This window comes from Nyctereutes procyonoides, unplaced genomic scaffold (genome assembly GCF_905146905.1).
Source record: "Nyctereutes procyonoides isolate TBG_1078 unplaced genomic scaffold, NYPRO_anot_genome, whole genome shotgun sequence".
In the NCBI taxonomy this organism is placed as follows: domain Eukaryota; kingdom Metazoa; phylum Chordata; class Mammalia; order Carnivora; family Canidae; genus Nyctereutes; species Nyctereutes procyonoides.
In genome coordinates, this window is record NW_026575033.1 from 3,041,782 (window position 1) to 3,054,195 (window position 12,414).

Consider the following 12,414-nt stretch of genomic DNA (forward strand, 5'->3'; position numbering starts at 1 on the left):
GGGAACAATGCCCCGCCGGCTTTCTGTCGTGCGAACAACCCGCGGTCACTTCCTCAGCCTCGGAAGACCCACACGAGACGACCCCTCGGAAGCCCCGCCCCGCGGACGCCAACGCCCGCCTTTTTCCTGAGGACGCAACACGCAGGCGCGGCCGGGCCCGGGCTCACGCGCCGCACAAAGAACTGCGCCTGCGCCAGCAAACGCCCCGCCCCTCCTCCCCGGTCCTCTATAAAGCCTCGAGCTTCTCCTCGCGAGAGACTCCGTTCTCATGCTCGCTGCGGGGGTCGGAGGTCAGAGCGAGCGTCTCGCGGGCCGTAGGAGGAAGATGGCGGTGGAGTCGCGCGTTACCCAGGAGGAAATTAAGAAGGAGCCGGAGAAACCGATCGATCGGGAGAAAGTATGGGATCCGGAAAGAGGTGGAGGTGGGCCCGGCGGGGCGGAGAGCGCGGCCTGCGTGCAGGAAGCGGCAGTTTGCTCCCCGGGCTGTAAGAGGCCGCGACGCCTCCGGAGGGAAAGGGAGCCCCGGACCCAAGCCGCTTTCTTTAACTTCTGCCCTCCTTTTCCTCCTCTGCTCCCAGACGTGCCCGCTGCTGCTGCGTGTTTTCACCACCAATAACGGCCGCCACCACCGAATGGACGAGTTTTCCCGCGGAAACGTGCCGTCCAGCGAGCTCCAGATCTACACTTGGTGAGAGCGCGGGGTCCGCGGGGGCGGGACCCGGGGGGTGGTCGGGCATTAACATAGTAATTCCCTCCGTGGCTCCGCTTCCTCCCATTCCGGGTCCTTGGGCCCGGCTCTCAGAAAGTTAGAAGTTTTAGTTGTTAGGTAAAAGGGGATTCTCCCATCTTGTAATACAATTAAGCTTAATGTTCAAACTTTTGGGTTGTGAAGAACTGACGCACCCAGGATTGCTATCACTGTTGTGGCTGCTTGGTATAAAAATACACGTGATAAATGAAATGCAGTAGCTGCCCCTGAAGGGGCCCGTAGTCAACTAAATGGTACCAGAATTACATAGTAAAGTAAATCCTCAAGAGCATTTCTGTGAAATATTAAGCCTTCAGTGCTATAGTATTAAAAAAGGAAATCAACAAAAACCAACTGATTTCTGATCTGGTGCTTAATGGAAAAGCTTTTGATGTGTGTTTCGTGAAGACCTGCCCCTGAATGTTTATGTGTACCTTCTCTACCCCCAAGTCTTTCTAGGGCCATTACATGTTGTAAGCATATCTTTAGAGCTGCATATGTTTCCTTAGTTTGACATCATAATGACTGTGTAGTAGCAGTAAAAAGTTAGTAAGTTTTAAATATATATCTTTATTGTTGTAAAGATGTATATAACGTTACATTTGCTATTATAATTTCTTAAATGTATGATTCAGTTGCATCCGTTATATTCGCATTGTGCCACTATTACCTATTACCAAAACTTTTTCCCTCTCCTTGGCAGAAGTTCTGTACCCAGTAAGCAGTAATTTTCCATTCCTTTCTTCCCCGATAGACTCTAATCTAGTTTATATCTATATGAATTTGCCTATTCTAGGTATTTTACACAAGTGTTGTGTTTGGCTTATTTCAGTGTGACATTTACATTACATTTCATCCATGTTGTAGCACATTCTTTTTTATGTGCACACAACTTCATTTTTTTTATGGCTTAATATTTTAATGGATATACCGCGTTTTGTCTGTCCACTTTTCTGTTGATAGGTACTTGAGTTTCCATTTTTTTGCCTTTTGTGAATAATGCTGCTATGAACCTGGGTATACAAATATCGTTTGAATCCTTTTGGGTATATTCCCAGAAATAGGATTGCTGGAAAATAACATTATTACATGTTTAACTTTTTAAGGAACTAACAAGCTGGTTTTCACAGCAGCTGCACCATTTTACAGCCCCAGAGAGTGTGTAATTTTAAACTGTGAGTCCAGCACTCACTTCTTTAAAGATTGGGACCGTATTTGTCTTTGTGTTGGTATTGGTTAAAGTTATGTAATATGATTTTAGTTCAGCATCATTCCAGGATAAAAGCTCCAGGAAGGTTGATTTAACTTACAAGAAAGAACTGTTACTAATGTATTGATGAAAACTGTTCGGGATTGAAGTGTATACTTCTCCAGGCATCAGAGTTCCTATTTGCCAGGTGCTGTGCTTAGATTCTGAGGGTATGGAGTAAAGAAGGTACTGCCCCTCCACGCAGTCAGCTCAGTCTACTGGAGAAAGCAGATGAATAAATGCTAATTAGGTAAGACTTAAGGGTTAAAATGGCAGAGTGAGATTGTTCCAAAGATCCTTTACTCCTAATCCAGAAAAAAAATTATGTGAAAATTCTGCCCCTAACTGTCCTATCCCTAAACTGCAACCAAATAAAGAAAAGCAACTTATGTTATACCTTAAAATGATGGTCAAAGACAAAAGATTCTGAAAGACTTGTGGTTGGTGTGACAGCACAGAGTCCTGCCCCCTTTTCCAGAAACAGTACTGAAGGAAGATTAGTTAACAAATCTTGGGAATTCTCAATTTGTAGAAGTAGACTGTAGGACTGAATAGGCAGCCCTAAGATAAGTCCAAGAAAAAGGAGTGAAGTCTAGAGGAGCCTAGCCGAAGTCAATTGGGTTTGCCAAAGTTCAAGGCACTGTGTGGAGTTGGAGGAACAAGCCAGACACCACAGGAGTGGTACATCTCCCTTGCTCGGGTGGTCATTAAACAGGTTATTGGAAGGGAAGTACTTAGGTAGCTGTATCAGGGTTTAGCTAGAAAAATGGAACCAGTCGGAGATCTGTATGAAGAGACTGATTGCAGAGAATTGGCTCACATAATTATGAGGGCTGCCTAGATAACTAACTCTCTAATCTATGGGGTGAGCTATAAGGAAGGGCCAGGCTAGAACAAACTCTCAAGCAAGAGCTAAGACTGCTCACAGCAGCCTGAATTTTTTTTAGAGAAGTTGCACTCTGCTCTTAAGGTCTTTTCAACTACTTGAATCAGGCCTATTCAGATTTTCTGGGATCATTTAAATTTAAAGCCAACTAGTTATAGACTTGGACTACACACACAAAATATCTTATAGCATCACCGCCATTAGCGTGATTGAGTAACTGAGACTGCATTGACACACAGAATTGCAAAATTGACACACAAAACAGCCTCACGGTTGCTTAGCAAAGACTTCAGCCCCAAGAGAGCTCTCGCGTTCTTCATGTAGTCAAGCTTTGGACCAGTGGTCAGAAAGCAACACTTGTAGTCCCAGCTGTTGGTCTGGGGAGATGAGCCTCAGGTTGGAAGCTTGTAGGAGAGTCACTGGCAGAACTGATAACAGATGTAAACCAAATTCTGCAAGTTTGTGCGGAACAAGATGACGACGTGGCACATATTTTTAGAAAGGAAGAAAGCACGTACGCATCATAAGTACGGAGGTGTACTAGGGAATACCTGATGTGGGATAGTTAACATCAGAATGTCAAGTTAAAAATCAGCCTTGCCTCCAACTCCACGAGGACAGAGTTAAGACAGCCGGGGAATTGTTGCAGAAGAGGCTAGACCTCTGATAGAATCTCACAGACAAAAATAGCCACAAAATTAGGAGGTGATAGGAGGGGAAACTAAATCTTATCTGGAATTTTATAATTCATTCAATTTTACTTGTTTCTTTTGTTAAATTCGGGTGAGTTTTATTAAAAATATGTATGATATTTGAAGTATGAATTATATTTTTGTATTGTAACCTCAGGATATGTAATATGCTTGATAATCTTGATTTTTTTTTTTCCCCGTAGCATTGTGTATATGTACGGAAAGATGCCTACAATGATGTTAACATCACTGCTTCTTTCTGGTTGATGAGATTTGGGGTACAGTTTGTTACATTTTTGTAAATATGGCTTTCCCACTCTTCAAGTAATGTGAACACGTGTCAAGTGAGAAAGGCAGTCATGCACAGCTTCTCACCCCTTTGTTGTATGGCCGCCTAGAGTGACCTGTGGCCTGGAAGGTTTTCTTGGTTTGGTTTTTTTTTTTTTGCAAAGAGATAAAGAGCCCTTGCATCCTGTGCTGAGCATATGGCTTTGGGAGTATCTTTCCCTGTTCCGGGTTTAATGTGTTCTTTGTTCTGCCTGAGTGCCATTGTATGGCACCTGACCTGCAGTGACTGTTCTGTGGGATTTTTTACTTGCAGCAAAAGAATGGATCATGTAGACTATCTGGGCATTAGCTACAGGGTGTGAGACCTGCTGGCCGTGGGGAACCCACACTCCCATGAAGCTGGTCTTGTACTGTCTTTTTGTAGAGCAAGTAAAGCATTTATCCCTCTGTTGTCTGTGTGAGTTGCATCTGTGTTGGCAGCCCCAACACCTGCAAACTAATGCAGTAGGTTGATGTCCTGGAACCAGGACTGCTGCCCCGGTGGAAGGCATTGTTGTGCTCTTGTTATCCTAGTCACGTGGTTGGACTCCTCCTCTGGAGGTGGGAACAGGTGTCACTTGTGTGACAAAAGTTTTATAAAGAAACTTAAAAATTGAGATGGAGATAAGTCAAGGGTAACATACACAGTTAAATAAGGAGGTAGAAAGAAAGCAATGACAGTGGGGAATGGAGAAAACGATTGATATGTATTTAGGAGGTAGAAACAACAGGATGGAGATGGTTTAAGTGGCCTGCATGCCAGTGTGGAGCCCAAGTCAAGGCTTGAACTAAACCTGGAGATCAAGAGTCAGATGCTCAACTGACTGAGCCACCCAGACACCCCGGTGATGGTAGTTTTGATGGTTCTATGAAAGAGCCAGGACATGTTTTGGGGTGAATACTCTTCAAGAGTGTCCTAGTGTCCCTTGTTTCATTTTATAGCCTTGCATAGGCAACGTTATTTCAGTTCCACAGCATCCATTTCATTCTCCCAGTTGTTGTGAAAGAAAACTATAAAAATTTACACTATTACAGTTTGTTACTATTTTCAAGGTGTTAATATTTTGAAGGATTTTTCCAGGTTGTGCCGTATTAGCACAAAGGACTACGTTAAGTTCTGAGTTCATATAAATATTTGCAGGGCAAGAATATTATTGTGAAAGGAACCTTGCTTAATCCTAAAGAAAATTTAATGGTTCATTGGTTCAGTGGCTCTGTCTACTGTGAAACTCTTAAGATCCATCTTAGAAGGAAAAAAATACATCTTTTTGAAAATGCTTTCCTATCATTGATTCTAACATGTGTTCCAAATTTAGACATGATGAAATGTGGAAAAGTACATGCTTTACAAATAAGGGAATACAATTAATTAATTTTGACTACTCCTAAAGAGTTAAATCACTAGACCAATAAGATTGCTACCTAGCAACAAAAGATAGCAGGTGTAATCCCTGCATTCCCTTTGGGCACTAAATTGTCTGACTTCATCAAAATTTCAGTTGTTATAGGGGCAGAGGGGATTATTAGCTTTAAAATTAAGTCTAGGGGCACCTAGCTGGCTCGGGTAGAGCATGCGACTCAACCTCAGCATTTTGAGTTTGGGGTCCCCCTCCTATGTTGTATGTTGAGATTACTTAAACTCTTAAATAAATAAATAAATAAATAAAATGGACTCAAGTATAAGACAGCTACAATTCTAACAGGTTGCAATTCAGACACACATAGTTAACTCGTTATATGTTAATATTCTTACTATACTGTTGATTAATCAAATGTAATGTTTTCTTTTAAAAAAATTCAGGATGGATGCAACATTGAAAGAACTGACTAGTTTAGTAAAAGAAGTCTACCCAGAAGCTAGAAAGAAGGGCACACACTTCAATTTTGCAATTGTTTTTACAGATCCTAAAAGGCCTGGCTATCGGTAGGTAATTTTTAATTTTTAATTCTTATAATCACTTTGGTTTTTATATGTTTTAATTGATAGGGATAATCCCTTTTAATGAGCCTCTTTAGTTGGAATATAAATATTATTAATATCTGGGCTAGCTTAATGTAGTAATTAATTTTTAACAGTGCCATAAGATAATGGAGCAAATCCAGTCCCGTGTTTACTTTGCAGTGCATATTTAGTTTCATTGGTTTGTGATCCATTAACAGTTGGGTCTCCTTTTCTGCAGAGTAAAGGAGATTGGCAGCACCATGTCTGGGAGGAAGGGGACTGATGACTCCATGACCCTGCAGTCACAGAAGTTCCAAATAGGAGACTATCTGGACATAGCAATCACACCTCCAAATCGGGCACCACCTCCTTCAGGGCGCATGAGACCATATTAAGTTTTATTTACTATTTCTTGAATTATTTTTCAATCAGTTATGTAAAATAAATTCTTTTTCCTTCCCTCATCATTGCCATTAAGCCTTTAAAATCTAAACACATTGTAATGCGTCTATTTAGGAATTAGATTCGGCTATGCTATGGTATGGATATTAATAGAAAGTCCATAGGTTTTGGGTCCTTCCATAAAATACAAAGAGAAGTGCTCTTAGCATCTTGTGTAAAACTATTGTTAAATATATGTGTGCAATCAACTGGAGTGTGAAAGTTCATGAAGGCATGAGAACAGGGTTTGATTTAATATTTGGGGTTTAAGCTGAATAGTGGAGGATGGTATGTTTAAGCCTATATGGGGCAGAGTGAGAAAGCCATGGAATTAAATAGAGTGTGAGTTTGTGGCCTGTTGCCTACAGTTAGAACAAGGGTGAGGTAGCATGGTAGCAAGGCATTTTGGAATAGCATGAGCCGAGGCAAGTTGAAGAAGCCGTTATGTGCTCAAAGAGATTGCCTGAATCAAGGTAGGATGACAAAAAGAGGAGAATGGGTGCCATAGAGAGGGCTTTTTATGTTTTAAAAATGGGGAGAACAGGGCATTTTGAAGACCAGAACCAGTATAGAGGAAACAAGGGTTAGAACTTAGGATCAGGGTGGAAAGGTTTACCTTGAAGGTCTGAGAAGGAAGCAACAAAAGAGGAATCTTAAGCCCCAGGAGCAGAGCCGGGTTGAGGTGACACTGAGTGAATAGGGATTATTCACAGATGGAGTTACCAGTTACCAGGCCGGGGACTGGCTTGTATCTGAGTATCCAACTGGAGAGTCACTGTGCATCGTGGATAAGACCAGCTGGGCTAAACATTTAAATCCTGGCTGCCCACGAGCTCTGTAGCCTTGGACAAGTGACTTAAATCTGTTTATTTGTGAAATGGAGAGGACAGCCCATAAGACTGTGAAGATTAAGTACTTGCCTGACAAGTAAGAAACAGTAAATACTATTAGCCATAGAGAAGTCAAAACGGGAACTGTATCTTCTGTGGCTCTATTACAGTCTTATCTGAAAGTTTTATAGTGTGTGGCCAGGGTGTTGTCAGCCTAAATTGCCACAGTCTGTTAAAAGTGGGAAATTGAAAACGTATATTCCAAATGAAAAAAAAGGTGCTAGTAGTGATTTTCAGTCAGACTTCCGTCACTTATCTTTTACACACAGAAGCAGCCTTTTCAATGTAATGGTTCTGTGGGAGTGGTGTTCCTGTGGCGAAGCCCATCACTAGTGGCAGAGACCAGCCCAGAACCTAGATCTAGTGCCTCTTCTACTTTGAAGTTTACCCCAACCCTTATTCATTCATTCAGATTAGATACTTCTATAAGTCATAAAAATAATTTAAACTTTTTTTTTTTTTTTGAGAAGAGCTATTATTACCTTCCTATTTGTGGGGAAGAAACTGATTTACTATGCAGAGAAGGCAGGTACTAAATAAAGGACCTTCATAAGCCAGTTTTTCTTACGGCATGAACTCCAGTGAGGGCTCTCCTGTAATTCCAGGTTATTCTCCCAGTAGTTGTAAAGCAGTTTATATACTTGGTTCCAACATGGAAATTTTCAAGATTTCAGTCCTCTACCAAAAGTACAGTTAAAGACTACCTAATGGATTTATTATTGACTATGATGCTAAGAATCAGACGACTTGTACTTAGTCCTTATTTACCTCTGGCTTTGGTAAGTATGGCTTATGGGTAAGTAACTGAGCTGTTTCCTCAAATATAAAACAAATAAATGGTCACCATGACAGCACCATGCTCAGTATCCTCACTGCCTCGCTTGCTTAAAGTATTTTGGAGTTGAAATTTTTCCTTTGGAGTATGTGTTCTAACTCCTGTGTTGCTTATAATTTGCCTGTCTTCAGTTTCCTCACCATGTACAAGAACTTGGTATTTTGAGTTAATTTACCAGATCTTCAATAGGGAGTCTTGCTGTTACATTTAGATTTTACAAAACATGACTGGGACCGTTATATCCATAGTAATCACTGGCTCAGGTGATGTTTGAGACAATGGTGTGTACACACATGTGCGCAAGCACACACGTGCATGTGAGAGAGCTATTAAACTGTTAGCTTAGGTTTAAAATTCTAACACTTAAACTGTTATTCTTAAATAAAGAGCTGAACTCAGCCTGCCTCTTTCTATTCAATCAAATTCCAAACTTGAGTACTACTCAGACTGAGATGGCCACACCCTAAAACATTTTATCAGAATTATAGTTAGTGCTGGGCTGAGCTGGGCACAAGGAACTTGACTATTTTCCTCAATGAACTTTCCCAACCAAGCTGCAGGGACTTGTTTCCATTTACAGATGAGCCCAAAGCCCACTTTAACAAGTGGGTCACATGAATGCAAGTACCGAACAAACGCTGAATGCGTATTCCCAAAAGTAGTGTTCTGTTTTGTTTATCCTCAGCTCTGCAACCTGGCTTTTACCTACAGCAATGGGGCAAGTTATTGATAACTCCACAACTGGTTTCTGCCAAGGTGCAGTGGACCAGTTTCAGTTTTTATACAAATCCAAACACTCCTCTTCAATGACACGGTCCTGCTTCTGGTTGGAGTGCCAGAGCAGCCGAACAAGGTCTGTGTGTTCCGAGTTGTGTTCTGTTGCTTAGATACAGGTGGTTTTGCTATTGAGCTGCAATTTCTTGGGAGTCTGCAGTGGAATGAGCCTGAAGGAAGTGTTTATTCATGGATTTTCTTTCTCCTATTATCCCTAGGAGGAGAATAAAGTCTAATTGAGCAATCTTAATACAAAATACTAAAAAGTTATTTTACTAAGCAAAAATCCTGAGCCTGGGAATGTGATACAGAGTTTATTGTAGAAAGGTGTTCTTGTTACATACCAGCCCCAAAGCTTGTTGGGAGGAGCCAGTGAAATGGTGCCTGGTGGTGGATGTGCAGTTAAGAGCTATTTACAAAGAAGGAAAAAGGTCTTTATTGCCCCTTTGCTTTGTGCTTTTGGCTGACAGAATTTCCTGTCCAGGCTAGGAGCTCCTAAGAAAATTTCAGATAGGAGTTGATGAAATTGGAGCAGTTTACATTGTGAATGAGGTGAACCTCCTTAGGCATTTCCAAAATTTGTAGAGTACCTATTGCGAACTGTCAGAAGTAGTAGTATTTATTCCTTATTATTTTAACTCCTCTCACCTTCCAGTACTATACCAGGGGATAAAATATATTTAACATGTGCCTATCCAGTAGCAGCTACTAAGGCCCTGGCAGTGCACAGATCCAACCCAGATATGCATCCTCCCCAAAAAGTCTTACAGTCTAGGCATGGGAGTATAATACGATAAAAGGTGGAGGGGGAAGTGTCATGACAAAGACCTTCGCTACACGAAATGGCATTGGAGCTTGTCCACCTCCTCAAAGGTTGGGTTGGATTTATACTTGATATAGGATCTAATATGAACATGAAAAAAGAAGATCAATAGAGCCCTGAAGTACTATTTTGACTGGAGTTCAGGATAAAAAGGAATGATGCTACTGCAGTAACCTAGGTGAGAACTGCACTGGTGGCAGAGGGGATGGGGGAGGGAACAAGTCCCAGAGATGGTAGGGGCCATCAGCAAGATCTGGTAGCCAAGAAGATCTGGGGTGGGAAATGGAGCAGGGAAAAGGAAAGTCCATCATTAAAGCTACACTTTACTCATCCAGAAAGTCGAGATGATAGTACCTACTTCATAAGAGTTGATCTAACAATTGGTCAATAAATATTTAGAACTGCGGCAGCATACTGAGATCTCAGTGTTTGATGTTATCACTCATTCAGGGACTTAATTGCTAAGTATCTGTAATGAACAAAGCAAACAAGATCCTTGCCCTTACTGAGTTTAAGGTCCAATAGTAGAAACAAAAATCTATGCTTAAAATATTTTATTACAAATTCTACAGAGTGCTGTGAAGGAGGACAATAGGGTGCTCAGAACTAAGCAGAAGGACCTCTTTGGGACTGGGAAACTAACAAACTGGCATTTAACCTTTGACCTGAAACAGATCAGCTGAAATTCCTCTCAAGTAACAAGGGAACTCCAGCTAGCATAGCCCAGGTGTTTATGAAGCATTTAACTGAAAAGTCCTGGGCTAGAGCTTGCTGGCTGCAGGCCCAGCTGGATGATTAGGCTCAGAGGGTCCCACCTGAGCTCCTGCTTACTCTCTTCTGCTAGGGCTACATTCCTGGCATGGTGAGAAGGGGGTGGCTGGGAGCTCCAGGTACGTACGTCTACACAGCCAGAAAAGAAATGTTGTTTCCCAGCAGCTCCCGAAGTCCTAGAACTGGCTCTCGCTGACTTGATGTGGTTATATGCCCCTCACTAACACTGCTTGGTCAAGCCTGGAGCTAGGTAGGCTGTAAATTCTGCAAGGAAAATTAGAATATTGCTTTCCTTTAAAGGGCCAGAAATAGTGGGCAGACAAACCTCAAGCATCTGGGGCATATGGATGAAAGGGTGTTAGGTAAGCGAGTGGGCAAGGAGAGGTTTCTTAGTGTGTATGAAGCCTCATAGCAGGAAAGAAAAGGAAAGGAAAGTTGGCCTGTGTGGCTATAGCATAAGTTGCAAGAGAACTGTGAAAAGTAACCTAAGGTCAGATTATATAGGGTCGTGTAGGCTGTATTAAGGATCTTGGATTTCACGGAGACACTGCAAGGGTTTAAGGGTTAAGCAAGGAAACAAGTGCAAGATCCGAACACTTGAAGCTTGATAAGCAACAGAAACTAGGATCACAGTAGAGAAGTGGGAATGGTCGGGGAAAGAAATTTTGGACAAATGGGGTTTGGAGGGGCATCACAAAACAAGCTGGGGATACTAGCAGACAACCAGAAATGTTTACTACAGCATTTTTTATTTCCCATCTTAAAGCACCCTTTGCTCCTCACCCCACCACCCCTTCTCTTCAGTCCACTGCAGACTTCTGTCCCTAGGTCCCCATCAAAATCAATTCGTGCTGCCAATAACATCAATTTTGCCAAGTCCTGCGGTCAGTTCTCTTTTCAATTCTCAGCAACGTTGACAGAATAGATCACTCAACTCTCCATGATATATTTTCTTCTTGCTTCACTGGCCTCTTCTCCACCTCCCTTGCTAGGCTGCTGTCTCTTTCCATCTCCCAAAGTTAAGAAAACTCCAAGGTTCAGTCCTGAGTTTGCTTTGTTCTGCCCCTCCATCCTCAAGCCTCACCCGCTCTATGGATTTATGTGCATGTAGCTATGGAAATCGGCCAACAAGAGCTTGATGGCAATTTGGAGTTGACCTATATAAAGCTGACCAGAGCTATACCTTGAAAAATAAAACTAAAAATCTTGAAAATGATTTTATACCATACTTAAGCAAATATTAAGTTATAAACACATAGTAATTTCTAGAACAAAGGATTAAATCAAGTTTTGTTTTAATGACAATTTCCTGACAAGATGAAAAGACCACGATGTGACAGCTCTTCACAATGGACTTTGAAGGCACCATCCATAAGAGAGTAATCATTGCATCAGATTTTCCAAACCCAAGCCTTTGAAGCACCTTGTCATGATACTCGCAAACTGTTCCTTTTCAAATTTTTAATTGGTCTCCACAATAGGCTAGGGTCCTCATTTTCCCTTTGGAGCTGCCAAAGCAACAACAATATCTGCATGAACTTAGAACTACTTCCTGCTTATTATACTTAATTGGGAGGGATCCTGGGCTCAATGGACAGAGCAGCCTGAAACTTTCAGAGGGCTCGAGAGGCAAGTGTCTCCTCCCTCCTGGGCTCTTGGGTGACAGTCCACAGAAGGGCACCTGGCCCAGAGAGATCATCAGAACCTTCTAGAGGCTCAGGTCTGTTGAGGGGCCAAACTAAAGAGGTCAGCGGCCATGTCGCGGAAATTGCTGATCTGAAAGGATAAAACTGACACAAAGTAAAATACTGGGAGTAAAAAGAAAATCAGACATCCTGATAGGGTGAGTCTCTGCTTCCAACTGTCAGACCTGTAGTACGATTACCCAGACCTGCAAATAAATGCCTCCCTTTTCCTAAAGTTACTTAAGCTGTCAACTGTAGACAACCGTATTAAAAGTGCTTTGCTGAAATAAGTGTGAAAGGCTCTGAAAGAGTTGTGAGAGGAGATAGGATGAGGGCAGAGTCAGAATCAGG

The 12,414-nt window shown here is 42.0% G+C and overlaps 1 protein-coding gene across 1 annotated transcript; it reads left to right on the forward strand.

Annotated features, from left to right (window-relative positions):
* Positions 1-243: 243 nt before the first annotated feature.
* Positions 244-6,308, forward strand: SAP18 (Sin3A associated protein 18). Its single transcript, XM_055317295.1, has 4 exons — positions 244-397; positions 579-688; positions 5,704-5,826; positions 6,083-6,308. Exons 1-4 carry the CDS (start codon positions 269-271, stop codon positions 6,237-6,239), a joined length of 519 nt encoding a protein of 172 aa, XP_055173270.1. The 5' UTR covers positions 244-268; the 3' UTR covers positions 6,240-6,308.
* Positions 6,309-12,414: the final 6,106 nt, after the last annotated feature.